The 24,915-nt window shown below is 39.5% G+C and overlaps 1 protein-coding gene across 7 annotated transcripts in view; it reads right to left on the bottom strand.

Annotated features, from left to right (window-relative positions):
* The window catches only part of tei (teiresias), a 186,793-nt gene that overhangs the window by 20,990 nt on the left and 140,888 nt on the right, over window positions 1-24,915 (bottom strand). For all 7 annotated transcript variants that reach the window (XM_066728103.1, XM_066728102.1, XM_066728108.1 and 4 more), the window contains exons 8-9: window positions 20,779-20,925; window positions 18,515-18,787 (exon numbers count right to left, since the gene is read on the bottom strand). In XM_066728103.1, the coding sequence (XP_066584200.1) occupies window positions 18,515-18,787; window positions 20,779-20,925 (420 nt within the window). The remainder of the gene's footprint in view (window positions 1-18,514; window positions 18,788-20,778; window positions 20,926-24,915) is intronic.

The raw sequence follows: 24,915 nt of genomic DNA, 5'->3' as shown, positions 1-24,915 counted from the left end.
CCGAAACAAACGCGCAAACAGTATGAGCCGTGCAGATTGGGATGTGCATCTCTCGATATACGGTATGTGCATCGTCAAGACTATCCGAGACTATCCGCTTCCAATATCGTCAATTTCAACCCCTACAAACCAGATTCAACATTTCCACGACTGATTTTCCTCCAAATGAAATATCGTGTTTAATCCTAGTTCTCGTAAAAAGGAGGTGCACTGCATATAATAAATGAAATAATTGAATTACACAAATGACGTTTATTGGAATAAAGAATTAAATTACTGAATAATTTGTTATGGTTAGAAAATGGGATCGAAAAGTATTAGGCTAAAGTTTTTGGTTCAACCCTTGTTGTTTTGTTCGTTGATTCTCTTGGGGCTTCCCATGGTAAATTGCATGGTCGCACAAATGTGGCGTAAAAATATGCGGAACGATCACTTCTGGTTTTCCGGAAACAGTTTTTTCGAGACATTTACATGCTAGACGGGTGGCCAAAAAGTGCGACTCAGCCAGGATGCTATGGGAAGGGTGTTGGTGTATCCTGCTAGTAGGTAAGGTGTGCTAAGAGCCCTGAAAGCGCTATTTTTCACTTCGCTCACCTAAAGGAGTTTCGCACTGGACGTGAGCTTCACTTAACACGTCCAGCCTGTATCACAATTCATTTTGACCCACTTCCCAGACCGCAACGATGCGAACGATACAACCCCAGCCTCTCTATTCCTTTTTTCGGTCTACAGAGAATCCTATTATTGCACTTTTTCGAACGATGATGTTGGAAAAAGTGGAAAGCTCTTAATAAAAATATCCGAAAGCTTACATAAATTTGTCAGTATCGCCTATATAATATAACCAGTTTCTTAAGAAATTATAATCTCACAAACAACAAGCTACGCAAGTAGAAAAAAGACCGCCTTGTACATAAATCGTCTTTAGTATAATTAATATAGTAAAATAAATTATTTCAATTAAAAATATTAGTGAAATCCAAATGTTAGGCAAGTACATATTTTTACCTTGGCAAAAGTTAAAATTACTAAAAAATAACACAAATGTTACTTGTCGGGGTCCCGTTGATATCCAATCGTAATAGCCATATTTTGAACTTTATACAATAGAAACACATCACACGCATTGCGTTCTTACAATAATCACGATGTTTTTTAATTATTGCATTATATTTTAGGAGATAATTTAATTATAAATCGAGAGAAGTTCGAATTCACATCATAAACACTGTACACGCATTATGCACTGATGTATTTCACGATCTTTTGAATTCTTAGGCTGTATTCGAAGAGGCTTTCAATTATAAATCGAACAAAGTTCGAAATTCCAGCACAAGCACAGCACGCGCACGAGGCACTGACGTTTTTCACGATTATTCCTTTAATTTCACTGTATTTTGGAATAATTTTGGATTCTGAATAGAGAGAAGCATGAATTCCGCTGAATTTGTTGAAGCAAAGCGTGGAAAGTGCACCGGGGCGCGCGAAAAGTGTGAAAAAGTGAAAAGGGCCCGGTCGGCTCCGGTGGCCGTTGGAAAAATTCGAAAGGCCGGTCGCGGCGGCCGATTCGGCAAACCAAAAAAAACATGGCGGAAAGCGGGAAGGCGGTGGTTGGGAGAGCGGAGAACCTGCTCGCACAAATCCGAAAACTGAACTGAGTTAAGAATTCGTGAAAAACGTCAGTGCCTGGTGCGTGCGGTGTGCTTTTGTGCTACGAAATCGAACTTTTGTCAATTTTTAATTAAATAATCTCTAAAAATATGTTGTAATAATAACTTCAAAAGTCGTGAATATTGTCGGTGCGTATATACTATAATCAGTCTCTTAGTAAATTATAATTAGTATAGTGCCTGATCAATATCGAAGCTTCACTACTGAATTATAAAGTGCTTGTCACACTTAATTTCGATAATCGATGAAACTTTCAATGAATTCGTAGGAGAGATTTGAATAATTGACAGTCGGGAAAAGCTTTGGAAACTTTTTGCTCGGTGGGATCTTATTTAAGAGAAGAATGTCAAGTAAGGAAATAGAGTTAAATGTAAAACGTTTTGAACTACGAAATATTTCACCAGGGAAATGTTGTAATTATGAAAGATTTCTCGTTGCATTAACGAGTCGCCACGATGAATTCATCAACTATAAGCATCGCGGAATAATCTGACCGTGTATAGTAACGATTGCGGGGTACAACAAGTCGCGGTGGGAAAATTCATGAATTATTCGGGTTAAACAGGGTCGCCGCTGCACTAATGACCCCGTAATGTCAAGTACGGTTTCTAAGTGGCGGCAGTCGAGTAGATCGATCAATATCGAGAAACACAGCGGCAGCCTCAAACTGCCCGAGGCTAGTGGCACTTTGGTCCCTAGTACGGAAAACGGTCCAATTATAGACGACGCCTTTGATCGAGGGTACATGTTTAACGAACTGTCGATGGAGAAACCCAACACCAACCCTCTACCGTTCTGTCACCTTCTTATACTTTTTCTTATTACAGACTAATTAATAACTTACGATCAACGCGCAGTGCTAACGAAAAATTCGTTTACAGTCGCCTGATTTATCACTGACTCGCACTACTTTTAAAATAATTTCCCCTAGCTGCCTCATATACCAACTAATCGTAATTTTATCCACTTAATTTAACTTTATCAATTTATGTATATTATATTTCAATTTTCTTAACTGGTCCGTGTCTTTTACATCGTTTTGTATTATATCACACAATCATCTGCTATCACTTTGTTCTTTGGATGTGCAAATTTTTACTTAACAACGTGCTTTCTTAGAATAGTCAAGATTGGAGATAAAAGTAACTTCTATACGTCTAAAAATGAGGATAAACTTTTATCGAAATCTTTCTGATATTAATTTATTGTTACTTGTTATATGCGTAGTCCAATAGGAATATGACTTGAAAGACAACTATATGCAGGGTAAATTTGTTAATTTTTAACACTGAAATACCTTGAAAAATTTGATTCAGAGGACAGCGTACGAGGATTCTACTGCTTTAACTTTAAATGGTCATCTGTGAAAGTTGCTCGAAAGGGTCATTTTGGGCTTTCTTAACAGAACCTTTTATTAATTAATAGTGTTGTGAAAAGTTCTATAAGCTATAAGAGTAAGAGAGCAGCAACGAAAAAATTTGAGGTACTATTTAAATGAACTAACGATTACCCTCACGCGTGACCATCCAAGGTCAAACCAGTAGCATCATTGTATATACTCCCTAAAGTTAAACTTCTTTCGTCTGAAAATATTTTTGCTAAAATCCCTACTATTGAAGAAATTTCGACGCGTTTTATGTTAAAAAATTCACGCGGTATAGGTGTGAGTGTTAGAGAGGAAAGAGCGAGGGAAAGCTGAGTTGTGATTTTCTCCTTGGGTTGCAAGAAATTTCAGAAGGCCGTTGAGAAGGTTTACGCGTCGTGAAACACACGAGGACTAAGTTCTTGGTAGGTGTGATCTCCTGAGACCACTTGTAAATATATGTCTTCTTGCTTGTCTGATAGGTAGACGTTGGGCTGCCTATAAATAAGCAGCAGCCAATGTTCCCCCATTGCTTCAACCATGAGAGCCAATTTTCATATTTCAAACTTTAACTTCAAAACGCATTTCGCAGCAAATTAAACTAACCTATATCTTTTATCTTATTCGTATTTTTTTTTTAATAAATCAATTGTATGACGGAGAAAGCTATAGGTATAACAATGCGCATATATTATAGTAATTATTTCTTCAGCGTTTGTAATTCTTACTACAAATAGTCCCGCAATTCAGCATACGGGCTGTGATGCTTATTTTTCGTAATTACCTCGTGAATTATTATTACTCCTCTTCTTTCAATAGAGAGAAAAAACATTTAATTATAAATTTTTCACTATTGATAATGGAGCTTGGGGGCTTCTACTGGTTGATGTTAAAACAATTTTGATAAAAAAAGCTAACTGGAATACACAAATATGCCAACGGTTTGTTTTAAAAGCAAGGAAGAGTTTCTTACAGCTTTGTAATCTAGAAAACCCGGTGAATACAACGTTTATTTTGCATGTACATACGCTCAGCTAATTAAGGGTGAGCAAAAAAAGCGAGTCCCTGCAAGAACGCGCTAAAATTCCGGACTATTTATGATTAAGCTACATTGTATAGAGTGTTTAGATGAGATATTTAACAAGCTTCGAGAAAGTCTGTATCAAAACTTTAGTGGATAAATCGTGTTTTGTAAAAACTGGTTTCTAAAAATAGGATATAGGGATGATTTATGCCAGAGAATAATTCATTTGAGTAAGAAATTGGATTATTTAATAAAAAATAATTTTTCAAAAAATAGAATAGATTATTGGAGTATGCAGTGACAATCCGATCGAAGAAATCAATAATCAGAGGTTTTCGCAGAAAAGCAAAATGTGGCAGCGCGCTTTCGTGGAATAACGTGTACACGTATGGATTATACATACATAATACATTGGTAGACACTCCGATCGTAGCGAAGGAAGTCATGAAAAAGTATGAGGGGATGTGGAAAGTGGAGATTTTCGTGGAGGCTCCTGATATTTGTCCATTGGCGATTCGAATTGGCTTTTGTTCCGTTCACAATGAGAGGAAAATCGATTGACCAGCAACGATCACGCTCAGCCTGATCGATATCCATCCTCGTCCATTATAGAATGGATGCGGAAGTCGTTGAAATCACCCTTCCTGCTTGTAATGCCTTCCTTTGTAATAGTTTCATACCACCTCTCCAACACTAGCCCTGATCCTTGCAAAATTATTTCCTCTATCGCTATCGCGTTATTACTCCCTACCATTATCGTCCATCAATCTCTACTGCACTTGATTCAATTAATTTCAATGGACTTACTGCCACGTAATAATCGACCCGAAATCCGGATAGTTCCACAACTACCGAGAGCTTTTCATCGCACAGTCCTCCAAAGCATAACAAATGAATTTTTACCAATAGCCCCATTATATCTCCCCCCTCGCTCTTTATAACAAATGTATCTTTATGAATTATTAAGATAGTTACTTTGTAAAGTTCCGGCCGAAGAGTTAGCACGTTTCGTGGAACTTTTCTCGCGGCACTTTAATCGTAACGAGTACTTTCGCGCGCTGTTTTTATTACTTATTGTGGGAGCTGGGATACGGACTAGCATAAATGTGTCTATTCTGGGAGACCATATCAGACAGTCGACTTTGCGGCACGTAGGGGGAATAAAACGGTAGAGCAGGGGCAATAAAAGCAGCCCTTAAGGGTTCCCCGCAAGCTCGGCAAATAAATATACCGCTCGCGTCACGCGCTGATGGTCTTCAATCCTCTTCTCAGTTTTGGCCTTAGCACCCACTATCAGAGATCACCTAGTCTTAAACAATGCTTTCTTTTTCCCAGCTTCTTAAATTCAAGCTCAATCGAAATATCCATTTTTAGAATTAAATATTTGTATATGTATGTATAGTTATATTTACGTTGTGCGATTGCGTAGATCTGCAGGGATATAGGTCACACGTGAGTAGTATAAACACAGAGAAGCACAACAGTGTGAAACGTAAGCATCGAGAAGTTACTTGGAAGACATTCAGTGTTCGTTCGGAGTTCTCGGCGAGTGTCTCGGAGTCCATGGGTTTCCGATTACACGGGGCTCGCCATGTAATCCCGGAAGGCGCGAAACTCCTTCAGGAACTGTTCGACGCGTTTCTCGAACCTTGCACAAGTTTTCCCACAAAAGTTGTTATTACAAAAGACACGTTTTATAAGGGCATAAGCCCGCGCGTGGAGGGTGAACTAACAGTAGCCATTGTCATAATCGCCGTTAATACGGTACGTGCGGGATTTTTCGTGGATTTATGAAACGCTTTATAAACTTCCTAAGAAGCAAAACTTCATGGCTTTACTTCGCTTTCGACATTTGCTCCAATAATAAAATTCTAACTCTCTATCCTTACCGACCCTGCGGAATCGCTTGAACGTCTGCTCTTAATTAAATTTTCAGCTCATACATTACTCGCACTTTCCGACAAAGTTGTAAGACCGGGAGAAGATGCATGAGTGATTTCTAAAAATATGGCGTAAAAGCGTTGCGAACTTTAATGTTCTAGCAAGAAACGAGAACCACTTTCCGATCCTCGCTTGGATATAAGAGCTATTACTTAAATTATTGCTCTAATTTCTGATAGACACCTCTCGGTATACGCGATACGGTCCAAAGTTTATTTTCCAATAAAATTCTAAATGTATAATCTTATACCAAAGTATCCAGAATAGATATCAATCTTTTTTTTTTAAGCGATATATACTTTTGATTATCGGATATTTGCTTATAGAATGATTCAATTAGGGCACGATGCTTTATATATAGTATATCGTGGTTTTTCAGGTTTTCTTCAAAGCATAAGGGAAAGTTTTACGTGGAAGGTAGAATAATATTTTGTTGGAGGTCGCGATTATCTCTCAGCGAGAACTCAGCACGGCTGCAATACATTTAACTGGCTAGTAGCTCACCTTTAGCCAGCAAACCGTATATAACGAGGCTGGCCAGGCTGCGTAAAACCGCTGGTAAGTTGGTGGAGAAGCGAGAAAAAAGAAGAGGTTGAGAGAGAAAGAGGGAAACCTGTAAGGGAGGCTCTTTTATAATAAATTCAGGTTTTACCAACCCCCATCCCTTCCTCTCACCCCATGATATGCTATGGAGAATAGGTAGTAGTCCTTTGTCCTTACTTTGTCGTCTCGATCGCCATATACACGTATACATGTATATGTATACTTATATATACATATACCAAAGCACACGACTCCCACCCTCCCGAACGTTCCAGTTCCCGAAATTTACGATTTTTGGGATCGCTTAACGTTGCGAATATTCCCGATCTGAACGAGAACCACCTTATTCACGCTCCGCATATCGAAAAGGGATTCCTATCTACGCCGTTTCCGCCTTCGATATGTCTTACCGTTCCCTCTAGCGCCCAAATTAAATCGCATGATTTATTTACAACTTAAAGCTCTACCCCAGGAATTTATTTTTCACGGATTTTCACAGAAAATGTATTACCCACCGAGATCAACGATCTTTTCGACAGAAAATGAAAATCGTTCGGCAGATATTCTCCAAGAAGATTCTTCACGATCTATTCCATTAATCTTTTTTCATTTAAATTCTATCAAATCATGCAAATTGCTGCTGCTGATATCTAAATTGAAGCTGTTTTTACAGATAGGAGATGAATTTCAAGCACAGCTGCCTTGATAGAGATAGCTCTATTTTCTCTTATAAAATTCTGAAAATCTTTTAATCACAAGCTTATATATACACATTGTAAATATTTTATTTGTATTTCTGTTTGATCGAGTTTCATTATTACTAGCGTCTCGATAAAGTTTAATCATTTTTGTCATATGGCCATCTCGCCAATGATGCGCTCATCACGAACACCTGATCCTTCTACGTGCTCTTTGTCGAACAAAGGGTTTTAGTTTAGGGGGAGAATGATTGCGCGACTGAAAGAATGTCACGTTGTTCAAGAACTTGGCCTTCCGATTAAATGTCTCCCACTTAAGTTTACAGTTGCATTGAATTCATTGTAATTCCATTGGAATTACTGCAAATAATTCTAAAAGATATAAATTTCATCTGAAAACGTACAACATTAGATGGCATTATACGATTAAGCTCCGTATATTACCATGAAATACTTTGCTGAATGAGGATAGATTTATTGAGTAGTATAGAGTAATAATTCGTTATCAAAATATGAACGCTCATAAATGGAAAATGATTAAGCACAGCTCTCCAAAATCAATATTGACTTTGTCAAATAATTTTAATAGATATTTGAGACTTTAATCGTAACTAATCGAGCAGTTAAGCTATAAACAGCTGATACTAAAAATGTTTTATTATGCTATACTTGATAGGCTGTTATCTTCGAAATTTATGGACAGGCTCTATAACTGTATGTGCTTAGTACATTATAGCCTGATATAAAAATCATGTTACCCGTTAAATAATTCAAAAATACCGATTGTAATTAAAGATTCATGCTGCCGAATAAAGTTTCAATAAAATATTGCTTTAATTGTGATCGTATGCAAAAATGTAATATTTCTATCCAAATTATTTATAAGTACGTATTATTAAAAAAGAGAAATAGTTGACATTTTTTTAAAAAAGGAATATGTGTGCTTATATTGCTGGTAAAATTTTGATGTTTGCGAGGAAGCAGATCTTACGGGTATACCGGATGAGTTCATGTCGGTCAGAGTCAGTTGCAACAAATATTTACCCCGCGATACAGAGATATCGTCTTGCGCTAGCGCGATATGGCGAGGTTTACTTTTCAGCTTCAAACACAGTAGGTTTACATACGAGAAATTGGATTATCCAATTCACCAGCACGTCAATTCCCATTGGCCAATGCCTGTCAATTAGCAGGAATCCGTAATCTTGCTAGTGATTGACTCCCTCTTGTTTACCTTGTCTCTCTAATGAGCCGCCAATCAATCGGATAGCGCGAATTAAGTTCTGGCACCTATTGTTCCTTTGTCATCAATGCAGCTTCATTGTTTTTATGCTGACAGTAGGATTTGATTGAAATTAATCATTACTCTATAATGTGTATAAAAAGGCCATCTAAAATATACAAACTAATTTTTGACACACTCTAACGTATTTGGTTGAAAAAATATTATGGAATCAAAAGCAACTCGTTAGAGAAAAGTAATTTGCAGACTAGAACTCAGCGACGACTCGAGGAGTTTGACCAACTCCAAACTAGAATCTTCTCTCTCTTTGTATTTTTCAAATATAAATATCTGTCCGAAGAGAAAGGAAGAAATTTGGTCGATTTGTTTATTGTCCTATCTTGACGAATGCATATAGTACGTCTTGGTGGAATAAAAGAGTAAAGGTTATATTATTTCCATTTTTCGTAATCCGTAAATTAATAAAATATAAGAACACTTGCACAGGAATTAGAGTATAAATGAATCATAATAAACTATATGCTTGTGTGTGCGGAAGATTTATTCGGAATATGCAAGAGAAAAAGAAAGAAAGGAAAATATATCTCGTGGATTGATCGAATATTCCCTAAATGATCAAATCCGTTTCAGGGCTCGCTCTGTGCACTAAAAATTTGCTTGCTCCGAGATTTACATGGAAATAGTGCTGTACTATTTTTCCTTTCATATCCTGTTGCTAAAATCCTCTTTCCTCGCTGGCTTGCTTTTCGCATGCGTGTGCATGGTTATGCTTGTATATTGCCCGCTACTAACACAAAATCACATAATGTAAGATACGTACGTTATCCTGCGAATTCGTGTATGCATATGGGCTGTGTATGTGTATACACAAGGATATCGGCACGTGCATGCTAAAAAATGGGGAAAAATACGCGTTCCTCCTCGAGAATGTTTGTGCAAAGTCGTGGTTGCTCGTGTGCTGGTTCACGTGTTCGAATAGCACACAAGGAGAGCCTGAAGGAAGAATGGCGCTGCGTGTGGGTGATGGGCGAGGGCTTGTTGCATTTTTCCGCATAATAGAAGGATCGCGTTGCACGTCCTATATTTTGAGATACTATCGACTCCCGTCAGCTGTGATTAATGCAGTGTCGAGTGAAAGGTTGTACTTAGACTACCTATATTTCACGCCAAATTGCCCGGACAGAAGTTTAATTAATAAAACGCATCTAACCATTTTTTTACGCCATTCGCAAAGCATAATTCACGAAGAGTTATGAAAATTTTCACCGGTTGCTTTAATCCGAGTATTATTCATCAATATAATTTTCTACGATAAACACCGAAGTACGAAAACTTCACATTAATATTTAATTAGCCCACGATTATATCGCCGATTATTCGTATGTAGAATTTTTTATAGAGTGCATATGATGTATTGGAAAATCGAGAGGAATTTCTGGTCTTCTTCTCATATATGCGTTGCTGCACGACTCAGGCGGAAAGATTAATGGGTGCTGGAGACGAAAATGCAATTTGCCGTGCAATCGACGAACTGCAGTGCAATGATCGTCGTGGAAAACGCGTGCGGGCACTGTCAACGGAGATATACTGCCAACTTCTGTTGGGCCGGAGCTAAAAAATTAACGTTCGGATTGTTCATAGTTCCACCGAGTTACATTTCAATGGACGTTGAGTTATTACGCGACATCACGCGTTATTTAATGCTATGCACCTTTTATCTCGTGCAATTTAGCACTGCTTATTTTGCCAACCCCTATTCACACTTTTATTGATACCTTTTCCACTTGTTTTGTACCTCTCGTGCGCCGCCCCTCCTATTAATTATCGCGCCTTGCATCTTTCTAATAATATACCCTAAAGGAAACGCTCGAGCAATTACTCCCCCGTTACGCTTTTAAAGTCAAAGTAGCATGCTTCGAGGAATCCATAAAATTCGAGTAACTCGTAAGATTTCTTATTAAAAAATTCGCACATTTCGAGACGAGTGTACCAGGCAGATTTCCCGCGAATAAGTAGAAGAAAATGGCACGTAAAGGTATCGACGAGAAGTTTCATGAATTTATATTGGCAGAAACATTAAATCAGCGTTGCCATTTATCTTCTGACGGCAATTACTGGCTGGTCGAGTGGCCGATACGTGTTTGATGGTACATTGTGGAACCTAGTACGAACTACGTACTATACTATAGATATATAGCGGGAAAACCGCTGTGAGCTCCGGGCGGTTTAAAGAACGTTTGCGATTTAATAGAGCTCGCGTCATATGTACCAAATTCTTCTGCTTTTTCTCTTTCACGAAAAATACACTTTTATTAAATGAAAACTAAATGTCGCACTAGTTCCAAACGGTTTTAATAATACACCGATTCGTTTCAATTTTTCATTCATTTCATGATTCTTATACTTTCGGGGAAATCTTTACGGTTATTAGGGCTGCATGTATATAATAGGTTAATTCCTGGACGCATATATCGTAAATTAACGAATCGAGGGTGAAAATTGCTCGGCTTGCATTTTCCATGCGTTAATTTTTCAACGGATACCTATAGTCGCGTTAGGCTAAGCATGAATTATGAACACATTAGAGACAGGATACAAATTGATTTATGGTCACGACGTTGCGGCGTGCATATCTAATATCCCTTGGTGATATTCTTCGGCCGAAGGGCCAAGCTGGGTCAGGCCGTACGATTAATCTGCATAGCAGATCGCGTCAGATTCGCTAATAGCGCTTTTATGATATTCCGACGTGAGCTTTCCAACCCACATTTCTCTCTTCTTCCTCACAGAGGAGCAATTCTGCATTGCCCTGCATAAGACTCTCCAACAGTAACGTTCCTCCTAATTTCTATATATATATAGCTCGTATCATTGGTCCGTTTTTAATTCTTTTCTCATACATTTCACGTATGCATCTATTTTTACGCCACGTAGATTCATATTTTGCCTTAAATTAATTAAACACGTTTATATGGTGATATCCTGTGTCGGGTAAGCTCGTTGATTATTATTAAAAGAGGAATAGTTATATGTATTCGAGGAAGATTTGTATAACGTAGTTTTAAATGTAGTTTTGTCCCGTGTGTATTTATTCGGTTCGGTTGGCTCGAGTTCTGAGAGTAACCCAATTCAAGATCCACTCTGCCATAGAAAATACATTTATCTCACAAAAAGCATCTGTGTCTCTATAATTAAATAGCAAAGAGGATAAATAAACGTGTATTCTACTAGTAAGTACACTATTTATGTAGCAAAAATGATTAAAGCTTCAGTTAATATCCGTAAACAGTTTTGGATCATTTTTATCGACGTAAACTTCTATTACTTAATTTTGCGATAAAAAAGATATAGGGGATGGGGGGAGTAATTGGACAGAAACATCAAATGGTTGTAATATTGCCAAAAGACAGAGTTCAGGAAAGATGTTACTGGAATAAGGGATAAAGAGAAAATAAGATAGGAAATGGTATAGAAAAAAAGTACTTGCGATAGGAGAGAGAAGAGACAGGGAGAAGCACAGTTTGGAGATGAGATTGGTGATTGAGGAGAGGGGGTTAAAATAGAGATACACGTGACAGGAATGACGAAAAAGGTAATCCCGGTAGGAGGGAGCGAACATAGAGAGGAGAGGGATGGACAGGACAGAGAGTCATTGACTCCAAAGACCCCGTTTCCCGTCCTCCCCAGACTCACCCCAGCACCCAATGATTACATCCAACCTTCTTCGTGTTACTCCTTCTCGCTGGACTTTGCTCACCATCGACAATAATTCGTTTTTCCTTCGCTTCCGAAGGCGATTAACGTGTGAGATTTTTTCCCTCGCGATTCAACGGACAAATTAGTGTCGTCATAGATTACCACCGGGGTACCACTGAAATACGCCATCTACACGAATTACCTTGGAGGAAAAAAATCTAAAACCCTCGGGGCTTCGCTATAATTTTAGATATTCTCCCGATCCAAGCTTATCTTTGCAAAAAGGAACAATGTATCTCGATACTACTACTACGGAGAGGCAGAAGCTCCATATTTATAGTACGCGAAGAACGAGACCTGTTGTTAAATTACCCTTCCTATAGATCTTCGTGTGCTACTGAAAGAGCCCATTCGAACGAATTACCCATTGTTGGAAAAATTCCAGTCCTCGTATATGAGCCAGTAATTCAAGATATTGCGACGATCGTCCCTTTACCTTAAATAAAAACGTTACTCCGTTTAAAAGTTCCATTCCCGAGATATCGCGATTCGATAAAATCAAATGATTTTCCTATCAATCACACAGCCATACTCCAGCCGAATTTTAGTAGTATATACCTAGCACTTCTTTATGGAATTGGCCGGGAGTGTGCTGTTTGGTGTTTGATTTTTGCAGCCTGTTTTTATCGTCGGCTGGAGAATAAAACTGGGCGTCGTTCATCATCAAATCTCAAAGACCGGATGCAGCGTTCACATATCCGCACGCAAGAAAACTTTCATCGTCGGTCACTCAATCTTGTTTTTACACCGAAGACCTCGCTCGCAGTAAGCGCTTTTTTCAGAATGCTTGATCGAGAGGGCCGTGGAAGGGGTAGGTTTCAGAGACTTCGCGAAGGTAGAAGCTAGGTGGCTGGACAGTTTCACAGGGGGTTCTGGAGGATTCGTCCGCGGATGGTTCGAGGGAGAGCCAGCGGCGGCGGGTTGCAGGGGACTGGACTCGAGGGTAGTTGAAGAGTTAGGCGAGGGCTTGTTGAGAGGAGTAGGGAGGGCATGCCATCCCTCTTGGGGCCGACGCTGACAGGTGTTCCTCGAGTTAAGAACCGCAATGTCGGACGAACGTAAAAATCCCTAGCGAGAGCAACGTAAACGTAACGCCCTTTCAGAAAAATATCGCACATAAAACTGTAGCAAGAGTATATCTCTTCTCCTTATACGAGTAATACACTACGGGACGAGGGGGTGGCAGAACGAAGCTCGCGCAAGAAATCTCTATACCAATTTGCATAGAATGCTTTTTCGTAAAACGAAAACTCTATAAAATTCGATGAAAAATTCCTCAAATTTTATGTGATAATCAAAGGACATATTATGTAAACGACTGTAAACGCATCTATGCTAAATATTTCTTTTTTATTAAACTTATTCATCAGTCCCCTCCCTATATACATATATATATATATATATATATATACACCACTGAGCTGGCCAGAAATCACCGTTGATCAAAGAGGAGTTAAGCTTGAAGCTAAGGCAATTATGTTAATGAAATCGCAATGTACCATAAAACTACGTTAATTTAATTGAAACAAAATAGAATAATTTAATTGCTAACTTAGCAACATTTTCCCGAAGTAGCTATATCCGCAGTTTAATTGGTTCCTGTCGACAATTAGTTGGCCGAGCAACACCAAATTAAGCTGCGTGAATCGACGTGACCGGGCTTTATTGGAGTTCGGCAAATATTTTTCTCCGCGAGAGACAAGTTCTTCGTTCTACCCTACTGCTGAGGAATGGAACTGGTAAGCTTCAAGAAGATTGCCTCCTGGCATTTCCGAGACTAAATGAATATGACGATTCACGAGGAATTCCCAAGTTTCATTATTCCCACTCACAAATCCTACTACCACCAGTTTTATTCATTTCCTAACGCCATTTCTTTTTTCCTCTCTTGTATTACTACATCCAATTTGACGATAACCTTATACCGCGATTTTATCAATCTATTAATTCAATTATCGATCACATTCTTTCGAGTAATTCCATAAGCATATTTCTAATATGCCTCTATCTCTCCGATCTTTTTATTTAAACATTAAACTAAAATAAAATTGTAATGTCCTTTTAATTTGTACGCTTGATTAATTAATCGAATATGATTATCCGATGTGAAATACGTGCGCCATACATTTGATCTGTCGTTGATAATCGCAAATTTTATACCAATTCAAAGTGCTTGAAACACGTTAAATTTAACACGATATTTCGAAATATTCGTACAAGCTTCGTTTAATCTGAACGTGGACGATTTGCTAGTTATCATCCAGCTAACATTGAATAAATTTAGTAGCCTCGCTAGGGTAGGCAACGTCAAACCGCTAATTAAAAATCGGATAATTCATATAGCGCTCCATCGTGATGAGAAATAAGAAGAGAATTAAAAACGAGGAGACAGCGGGAGGACAGGATATCTAATTTCCGCGACTGGCTTAATCCGCTCACTCGAAATGGCATTCTTACTTATACCATATAGAGTTTGATGGTTTACTGGGGTCAACAAAATTCTTGTTATAAACTGTAATCTATCGAGTTTTTTCTAATGTATATGTAAAGTAGTTTTTTTTTTTAATAAAAGATTATCTGCCTATTATTCGTCAATAATAAATAAACAATTATTTTGTAAAAATATAGCCAGATTAATTTGCAACTATTTTAAGAAGTATTTCCAAGATAAGGGATTATTGCTCAAGATATTTAAGATTCGCATCAGTTTTTTCTGAAACAAATGAGAATTCTTGAAAGGAGTGGATGAGAGAAACATAAGGTTTATTGGACTTTTTGAAGTTGTGTGTTACTTTTCTTTCTAATCCTTGTCTATGGTCTTCTTTCCTGTACTTTGATCCTATAATCAAGCCTTTGTCTCGACGCTGCCTTGCGCGAGCTGCTTGTAAATCACGCTCTGATTTGATTCAACCTACCATCAGGCATGCAAATACTTCCCAGTAATGCATCGCTCTACTTTCTGCGGGCTGCCACTTTATTACTGAGATGCTCGGCAAAGTAGCACAACGAGGTCTGGGTTTCGATTCTTGAGTCCGCGTTATTACGGGATAGTACAAAGGAGCTCGTTATCCCCTTGGCTTTTTTAATACTACCAAAGTGAAAAATAATCAAGATTCTTGAATAGTCTATAGCCAAAGTAATGCTGTTTATTTAAAATATCTACAAGAAAGAGTATAAAATCTACATTTAACTTATTCTCCCGTTTTATCAAATTTGTCAAAAATATCCTATATTAAGAAATGAATTTAAATTTCAATTCGCTTTAATTAGTAACATTGTCTTGACCTTTCCGATCGAATATAAGTACCAACAGGGCCGTTTTCAGTTAAATTTTATCTTTGATATATGGGTAGAAATTCAATACAGATTGTTATACAAAGGTCTTTTTTATGTTAAAATATTGACAGGTTTAAAAGTCGATTGGGTCTCAGCTTATTTTGGTATATACTCTTCGTCTGTAAGGTGGATGGGGCTTTGTCTCTTTTTAGCTGGTTGTAGCTGTGACTGTTTGAGACACACACATTTCTTAAAGCATGGATTTCCCCACAACCAACAGTTCTTTGATTTGGTATAGTCTTCGAGACTGTTTTCCCAGTCATGCTCTAACAATCAATTCTAACGCTGCTATTTGTCTCGCTATTGCTATTGGCCTCATTCTCCTGTATCTCCCCCATCGTCTTCCTATTTCTTTATCGGCACGTAATCTAACTGTTACATCGTGCAAAATTTTTATTCGCGTCGACGAAAATTCATTTCTTTGAATTTAAAAGCTACCTTTTTTCCATTAAAGGAATCAAGCCCACGAAATATTGTTTTCCTAAAGTTAGAGTATAAATTAATATTTTTATAGCATAATATTTACATTAATTTTTTTCGCTAGTGTTTGTGTGTACGAACAAAAGAAACAATGGATATAGGGTGAAATGATAATTCCACGATTCTCCTCATTTTACAGGATGATGCGGAGCTTCGAATTAAAAGAGCCACGCATTTTACTGCTAGTAATCAAAGCTTTCTACTGGCAAATGTAGCCAAATATTCCACCTAACGTTCCTACGCTGTGTGAATTTTACAAGATAATGTGACTAATAATTAACCAAGAGTCTAATAAAATGAACACTTTTTTATATCAAAAAATACATTTTTAACGATGCGAGGGTTTTTCGTTTGTTATTACAGTTGCATTAATCCTTTACATTTTTCTAAAATAGATTGAAGCTGCGCCGAATGAGTATTTGTTTTTACAGTAGGGTAGACTGCGGATATAAGTCGGCCCTGGGGCAAAGTCAACACTCGGATATAAAATACCGTATGATCTTAGCAATAATATTGTTACAATATTTTTATTAGTACGTACATGACAAAAGAATTTGACTCGATTCGAAAAAGTGTTGTTATTCTTGGAGTACAGATAAATGTTTTTATTACATTCTGAAAATTTTGTAAACGAATAAAAAGTATTAACCTAGCCTTGCATGATTCTCCTAGATTTTTTTAAAGAATGAAAAAATAACTTTCATAGTGTAGGTAGAAAATGAGAGCAAGTTGGATAACGAGAATGGAGGGTTGCGAAACCCCCGAATTTGCCAAACCGCGATCAATAAAAAAAAGGGTTTAAATGGTTTCGGGTGCCGAGCCGGGAAAAAACAGCATTCCGGAATTCTACATCTATCATCGACGTGTAAATAGGACAAGGGAGAAGGATCGATATGGACCGCATAGTTTGTGAAAGCAATGACGTCTATCAGTTGCTTAGTGGAAATTTAGCATTCCCGATCGATGCCTTGTGTTTCATATACAAATTCCCTTTCGCCAGCCTTTCTTCTCCTGCAATTCATTAAATTAAATAATAAATAGTAAAATAAATGTGCCGAAACTTTGGAGGTATTTTAAATGAATACAAAGACACTTTAACATTAGAATGAAGACACCCGAGCATACACAATAGTCTAATTCTTAAAGAAGACAATTGTAACCTTACTGTATTATACAAGATAACTACTGTCATTAAACCATTCCATTTTCAACGCTTGGATTGTAGTTGAACCGCCTCCACGCGTTCTGAACTCATTAGGGAAAGTTTTGCACTTGTGACTTTTATCTTGAGTGCTTTGCACACGTTGAATTCCAACGGCTAACGACGAATATGACAAAATGTATTACTAAAAAGACTTTCTGTTATTCTCGTGTTGCTTCTCTTGTAATTATATTCGTTACTAAAACCACGTAGCTAATGTGGAGAAAGTGGAAGTTTTAAAAATTGCTGCTATCTCTTTTATCTAGGTATATTAATTACATTTGAATTCGGCTATTTTTTTTTTAAAGAATAGGTACTCGATTTTTCATGGCAGAACAACAATTTTGTTCCAATAATTCTATCTATGGATTTGATAAAAACAAAGTTATGCACAGTTATATTTTCCGAGCTGCATGCGCTCACATGTTTTTCGATTGTGATCGAAGAGATTGAAACCATAGAGAGAAGGCTAAAAACAGTCTGGTATCGCGAAAATGAAGCGAGAGGAAGCTGCGAGCATCAAATAGGGCATCTACAGAAGGAAAACCTGGTAGCGAAGAGGAAATGTTAAACATTTGCAAACTATTTGCTTCTCTTGCATTCCTCGAGTGCGTGCGGAAAAGTATCCAGTGACGATGCATTCAGCATTTGCACTGAATTATTCTGTAACGAAATCATGCGTCTACACGAATCTATGTATATAATTACAATTCACTCTCTTGATCTACATATGAATTTTTTCCAAAAATCCCTGCCAACTGCAGTCCTCAATTTAAACTTGAACATTCTTCTCTATACATGAATTACGTAATACTTTTGTTTGATACGAATCGCGTGATTTTAATAAATTATTTCGTTTCCGCTTATCCTTATTCATTTAATTACTTAAAGCTCATTCTCTAACAAAATAGTAAGAATTAAGACTCGGGGCAAAATTTACGATGTAGAAACTCCAATTTAGTTGGATAAACTTGTTTTCCTTACAACCTCATCGCTCAGTGGTGGCAAGTCAACCGTTTGGAAATCCCGCGAGAAGGACGATATTCGTAGCACGGTTTATTTTGCGACATCCTCCCGCGAGGATCTCATCAAATAAAGGATCTTCGTCCTTCCGATAAGATTCGACCAACTATCGCAATTTGACTATACTAAATCAGTTTGTACAGTTATTGCGAAAGTTTCAATTGGGCTAAAAAAGAATGCCAACAAAGCTATACATATCTTGTTAGAAAGTTTAAAAAAGCAGCGAGAAAGTCACCTGTAACTTTGATGTGATAAGGAAGCTGAGCTCTCCACGTGTCTTGCATCTTTCTGTCTGGTGCCACGCATCTGTATTCGCCAGCTTCTTGATAGACGACACGACTAAGGGCTAATGGGCCTGGACCCCCCACTGGCTCCATTCCTGGTCCATGACCCCAGCATCCCCCGTCGCACTCGAGGGTTACTGCACCGCCAATTTGCACTTCCATTCTGCGGGAGTCCGTTGCCTCCCCATTTAACGCTTCCGCCTCCGTTTCCATATCTGGGTCATCTGCAAGAATCATTTGAATGGTGAGGCAAACTTTCCGACCAAAATCACTATGGTAAGAAGTCCAACTAAAATCAAGATTTTCTCCGCATTGGAATTACAGGATCCCTGCGATCGTGTGCTCTTCGGCTAACTCTGTGTCCACAGCTGTAAGCAGAAGAGGTAACGCTTGGAAGGGAGAAAGTTACGCGTGGCAGTTTCGAGAACAGGGAGTGATAAAACGAGAGGAATTCAGGTAGATAAAAGGACCACGAGGTAGAGGGGCAGAGCAAACACACAGATAGGAAAGAGTAAAACTCCTGTTAAAAAGGGCTGGAAGCCTGGAAATATAGAACGTTGGTAGGTCGTGCAGTGTCTTTCGTCTTTTTCCGGAACCAGCTGTGTGTATGTGTTTGTGTGGGTGTGTAAGTAGGATGGGTGGCGGGAATTAAAGCGGAAGAAGAAAGAAAAATAGGGAGGGGGAGAGGGTGATGGCAAGGGGATGAATGTGTACGGGAAGGAGATTCCTTTGAGTTAGCAAGCTGATCCTCTGGCTCATCCTGTAGCAAAACAAAGGAATCAACGTACTGAATGCGGCGATAGGAGGTTTCCTACTCTCTCCCTCTCTCCCTTGTACACTACATACCTACACATACACATATACATGCAAACTAACACACAGTCCCTTTTTCCCTTTCCACTTGATCTCTTCGCTTGACCCGCGCGCGCTCACCTCGTTTGTCTTGTAGTTTGTTTGGAGTTTCACAGTAAACACGCTCGAAAGATTAGAGGGCCAGCGAGAAAAGCCAAAGAGAGTTTCAAAGTTTTTCTATACGATCGATTTTTTTCCGAGAATTTTTAATGAAGGGTGCGATAATATTATTCGACTTTATCTCGTAAAAATATTGCTGAGAAACGATACACGTGGCTCGCGGTGTACGCTGTCGATTGTCCTTTCGACGATGGTATATGCGCGGTTGTGAAAGATATTCCCTCCATATCGAGAGTACTGCTGCTTGGCTTTAAGCGCATGCAAGTACGACGTTATCCGAGGATAAGTAATCCTCGAGGAGATTCGAAAGGGCGCCATGTAATCGATATTTCTCAGGGAGGAGGTTGCTTGGTTTATAGGTGCTTTCGAGCCATCTAAACTGCGTAGAGATTAAGCGACGCAAGCCAGTATATCGGATCACCGGTCTTATGGCAAACTTACTAGTGAAGGAGTATGCATAAGGACAGCTCGAGAGGGAGGGAGATAGCGGTACAAATTACAAGAGATTCATGGATAGTGTAAAGCAAGACCGTAAGAGGATTTTGCGAAGAAAAATAAATCAGTTGAAATATTAGAATTTCTTAAATGAGTTTTAAGGTCGAAGAGTGGAGGATCGAGCGAATGAAAAGTAGCTCGAGAAAAATACTTAACAAGGAGAAAGAAGTTCAATGAAGAGTTCCGATGGGGATTTGTGGATCCGGAATACCAGGAATTACAAGCCCCTCGGGTTACAGTGGTACGTCGACGGAGTCTCGGTAGGAAATTTGCAAATTTTCGCAACGAGGTACGGATAATTTCCGGCTGGCTTGGTGGTTTCCGCCGTTGACAAATGACTGTGGTTTCCGGTTATCGATGATGCACCCTTCGCTCTGCGAATCGACCCCCAGTACTTCAGCCGGCTCGTACATTCTCCGGAATATGCTAAATGACCTAATAAATTAGCCCATCTCATAATTGCCGCGACATAACTTGGAAGCAAAAACGCGAGTTGCTGTTTCATGAGCTTGCCTTTTGAACCTGTTGTGCATATATATCTATACACTGCAGAAAAACAGAGAGAGAGAGAGAGAGCAGTTCGAGTAAAAGAAAATGATGACACGGATGATAAAATTGTGCTTTGGGTAGTTTGGTAAGAAATATATAAAAGTAGTCTGCTTGATGGAGCGGGCAGTTTGAGTGGGTAATTGGTGTAAGGTGTGTGTTTGTGTGCGAGTAAATGGGATACAATGGGCATTCTACTCACATCGTACGTTGAGGAAATAGCCGATGCTGGTGAAAATGCCGAGCATATGCCGCGTGTAACACTTGTACCAGCCACTCTCCGCGCGGCTGATTTTTGTAAAGTTCAGCCATCCCTCATTGCTCTGCATCACGGGCGGAGGTCCATTGTCTGAAACACAAGCGGAAGCTTGCTGAATATAGGAATTAACGTGCTGGAAATTCACCACTCGCTCGCCTCAACATTCGCAGCGTTGACATTCGCGTTCCGTCAGTGCCCACCTACCTATGAACTCGCCCTACATTTCATTCGCAGTGATGAACCTAGTTAAAAATATACAATTGCCGCTCCCCACCCGAATGTTTGCAATATTAAAAAAAAAAAAAAAAGCTTTCAAACGAGGGTTTCATGTTTTTATTCAAAAGCGTGAAAATTTCGGATAACATCGTCGTTTGGACCGGTAACAGCAGAAGCGCGAGAACGTGAATGGAGTGTAGGAAGTCGGGAGGTTTTTGCAGCTTTTATGTGGCAGCAGTACATAGCGGAAGAAGGAAGGTGGCGAATGGACGGTGAGGGTGGAGTTGGAGTAACATTGATGCCAAAGCCTGGCGATTGTGTTAACAGTATCTATAGACGCGGCTGTATGTCCCGGCAGTCTCGATGAAATAGGAGCGCATCGTGACTTGGCCGAAGAAACAGGGGTGCTTCCGGCGGAGACGCATCCTCGCAATTTGGCTGGAAAACAAACGAATGGGCTAAACTCGCTGCAAAGAGCTTCGTGAGCCACATATCTCTTGGCCAGATCTATGAGCCTTATGATTTTCTTTCTCTCTCATTTTTTACCCCTTTCCTGCTGCTTCGGCTCGACACCCCTGATGGCGAGGATAGGTTTTAGGGAGAGCTTGGGGGGTGGAGAAAAATCGTAGGCGCGGCACGTCCTTGACAGAGACGCCGAGTCGAAATTGTCCCTCGCAAAGGCTTTGAAAGGAAACGAACGTGCTTCCACCAAGCTCCTGGACTGGAACATTTAATAACACCAAGCGCTTTGAAAGAAATTGGGGTGGAGCGCAGGATGTAGAGCCAGCGAGTGTCTCGAAACTAATAAACCCTCTTCGCTCTTTCAATTTTACATCAAATTCTCCAGAAGAAGATCTTTCATATTTTTTGAAGGCACCTAATGAATTTTCAATTATTGATTCATGAGTCTAAACTTAATGCAGGGCGGGGGATGATTTTAAGACCGATGATTTTATGAAGAATTTTCCGAATGGCGGAGGAGGAAAGGATCCACGAGGCAGAAGGGGGTGGCGGGGGTGGGGAGGGGGAGCGAAGGAAGAAGGCGTATCGCTTGGGGCGGGTACGTGCTCCAAAAGATATTAAAGTATTTTAATTGCAGCGGATTTCGTGGAACGCTGGAAGGATTTCTTCGAAATCACTCGATTGGTTCTATGAATAAGGATTAAGCACTCTTTGGAGACGTGCTGGCAGCGAATTCCAAACGTCAGGAATGGAAGATGGAAATAATTGAATATTTAATAGGATAACTTGTACATATAATACAGTATATACTATAATGTACAGCTGGGGGGCTTCCATCTATATACATATATATATATATATATATATATATATATACTCGCCTACCGACACTTTTCATCCCCAATTTTATATCGTCGCATTTTCCCTCGCATTTAGTGCACTAGTTGATTACACAATCAACCGAACAGTGTGGGACGAATAAATTCGCGAGTTGATAAGTTTGGATCGAAATTGGGCTAAAGTTTGTTACGCCATTTAAATTGTAAAAACCATATCAGTTTTGCGTTTTTAGTCAATTAAATTTATAGCGGTGTTTACAGAGTGGAGGGATGAAATTTAATTAAAGTGCAATTAGAGTGGATGGTAAACAGACGGAATCGCCATTCAATTAAAGGAATTTGTTTTTCTTTGCCGATCTCTCGCGAGCTGGACGATTGAATCTGGCAAAGAGATTTGTTGCGGAATAAGAAAACACGCAAACGTTCCTCGGTCGGTCGGCATCCGGTAATGTGGCGCGGAAAGTTTTAAACTGGTAAACGTGTTAGCGGTAATTCGAGCCGGCTGCATTCGGATATAAGGAAACCGGAAGAAGTTGGATTCGCGGTAAAAGGAAAGACGATCGAATGCACTCTTCGATTCGAAAAGTTTGCCAAGCTAGATGCGCGTTTTAACGAACCTAATGGATTCGCCCCGTTAAACGCCCAGTCTAATCAAGAAAGTGGTCTTGTCGAGTCTCTTTCAGCACTTACCAACATTGATTGACACCGAGGAAAAAAAAGAAAAAATTCATGCGGCGCGATCTTCGTATTTTTACTATTAAGGCCCTCGACTGCACATTTTACGCCTTGGAAATCTCACGCTGGAAAATATCGAAACAATTACTTTCAAACTGAATATATTCTCTGTTTTTGGTTAAGGAGTTAAAGGAGAATGACTTTGGTGAGTTGAAGGAAAGGAAGGGAGAAAAGCATTGTTGCAACGACGCCCCGCACAGTATAGGGGACATTTGTAAACCGAACGTTGGTATTTGCTGTGAAATAGGGCGAAGAGAAACGAGTCGTGTAAAACAGAGGAAATTCGCTTCTTTAGAATTTCGCATGGCAGGTGATATTGAGTAGAAGATGTCAATAAATAGGTCCGCCTTTGGAAGGCAACGGTCTGGCGAGGCATATCCTCGAACAATTTCGGAAGATAAAGTAAGCAGGGAGGAAAAATAGGCGGAAAAAAGGGGAGGGCTGAGGTCTGGGCAATTTTTTCTTTCGCCAAATAGGGCTTGAAGGGGATTTTAATGCGAAGACACGGGATGGCCATTGGCGAGTCTGGCACGTCACGCGCTAAGCGATGAATCTTCCGGGCAACACGCTGCACTCCGGGCGAAAGGTACATCCATTAAAATAAACGTTAATCCCCCTACCGCCACCTATCCAGTACGTAATGTCTAGCGGTAGCCATTACGTAAAGCTGCACGCTGTACATTTTGTATGTTGCACGCTGGCCGGCAAGGCAGTCGCGTAAAACGCTGGCCGTTGCGGATCTGGGTTAATGTCGGTCCGGGCAAGGCTAGAGGTCGAAAGCGGAAATCCGGCCCGCCTGCTGTACTTTATCGGAGTCAACCATCCCTCCAACCCACCCCTTCGCCTACTCTCCTTAACCCTCCCACAATCTTCTTCTCCCTTACTCCTCATCGATTAATATTCAATCTATTCAAAAATTGACAGCACCCGCATAACTGCTGATCCGTCGATTTAATTATTCACTTTAAACAACGAAACTTTGGTTTAGAGCGCAATAATTATTTACCTTAATAAGGCATAGAGAGCATATTCTATTCCAAGTGGGGATAGGACCGTATTTGGTTGAAACGTTCATCTTGCCAGAATTCCCTATCAGATTTTAATTTGAATTTATATTAAGGGAAGCAGCAAAAATTCCAGCAAAGATCGGAATCTAAAGTAGCATTCTCGGGCCAATGCATATTCTGGCACATCGAGATAGGCTCGCAGGGCCGTCCATATCTTCTTATCGAGGTGCAGCAAGTCGAGGGGAAGGAATAAGGTGAATGAGAAGAGGCTTGCGATTATCTATTCTCCTGGATCCGACCAGAGCATGCTCCTGCTATAGACTTAACTGTGTCCGTTGCGGAGCGCAATAATGTGATCGCTGATCGCACGGCTAGTAGTTGTACACACACATACACATATACCCCTACATATTCTAATACCACAGGGTGACCCGTTATCGTTCGCCTAAACCGACCACCCAAGGGAAAAGGAGATATGAAATTCTACAGAATGCAAAATGAAAAGCTTCTCTCTAATTATCCATCCTTCTTTCACCGTGTGGTTCGCCAGAGATTACAATCGAAAAGCTTATTAACTTTTTCAAGCCACAAAAAAAAGTTGGGAATATTTTATAACGGTTATGTGCGCGTTAAAAATGTATGGATATAATTTCAGGTTGATTGGGTATTCTTCTCCGATTAAATAAAATTGCAAGGAGCCGGGTATTGCGATATTAATCGGAGACAGGACTGAAATGGAATATTAGCCGTGGAAACGTGGATCCACGGCGATTCAATTATGGTTAGGTTTCCGGTACACGTGACGAGATCGGGTGTCCGGA

The sequence above is a fragment of the Prorops nasuta genome, unplaced genomic scaffold, assembly GCF_024137725.1.
Source record: "Prorops nasuta isolate Cenicafe-Biocafe unplaced genomic scaffold, Cenicafe_Pnas_1.2 PNAS00006, whole genome shotgun sequence".
Classification (NCBI taxonomy): Eukaryota; Metazoa; Arthropoda; class Insecta; order Hymenoptera; family Bethylidae; genus Prorops; species Prorops nasuta.
Note: the sequence above shows the minus strand (reverse complement) of the source record. Positions and strands in the feature narration are given on the sequence as shown.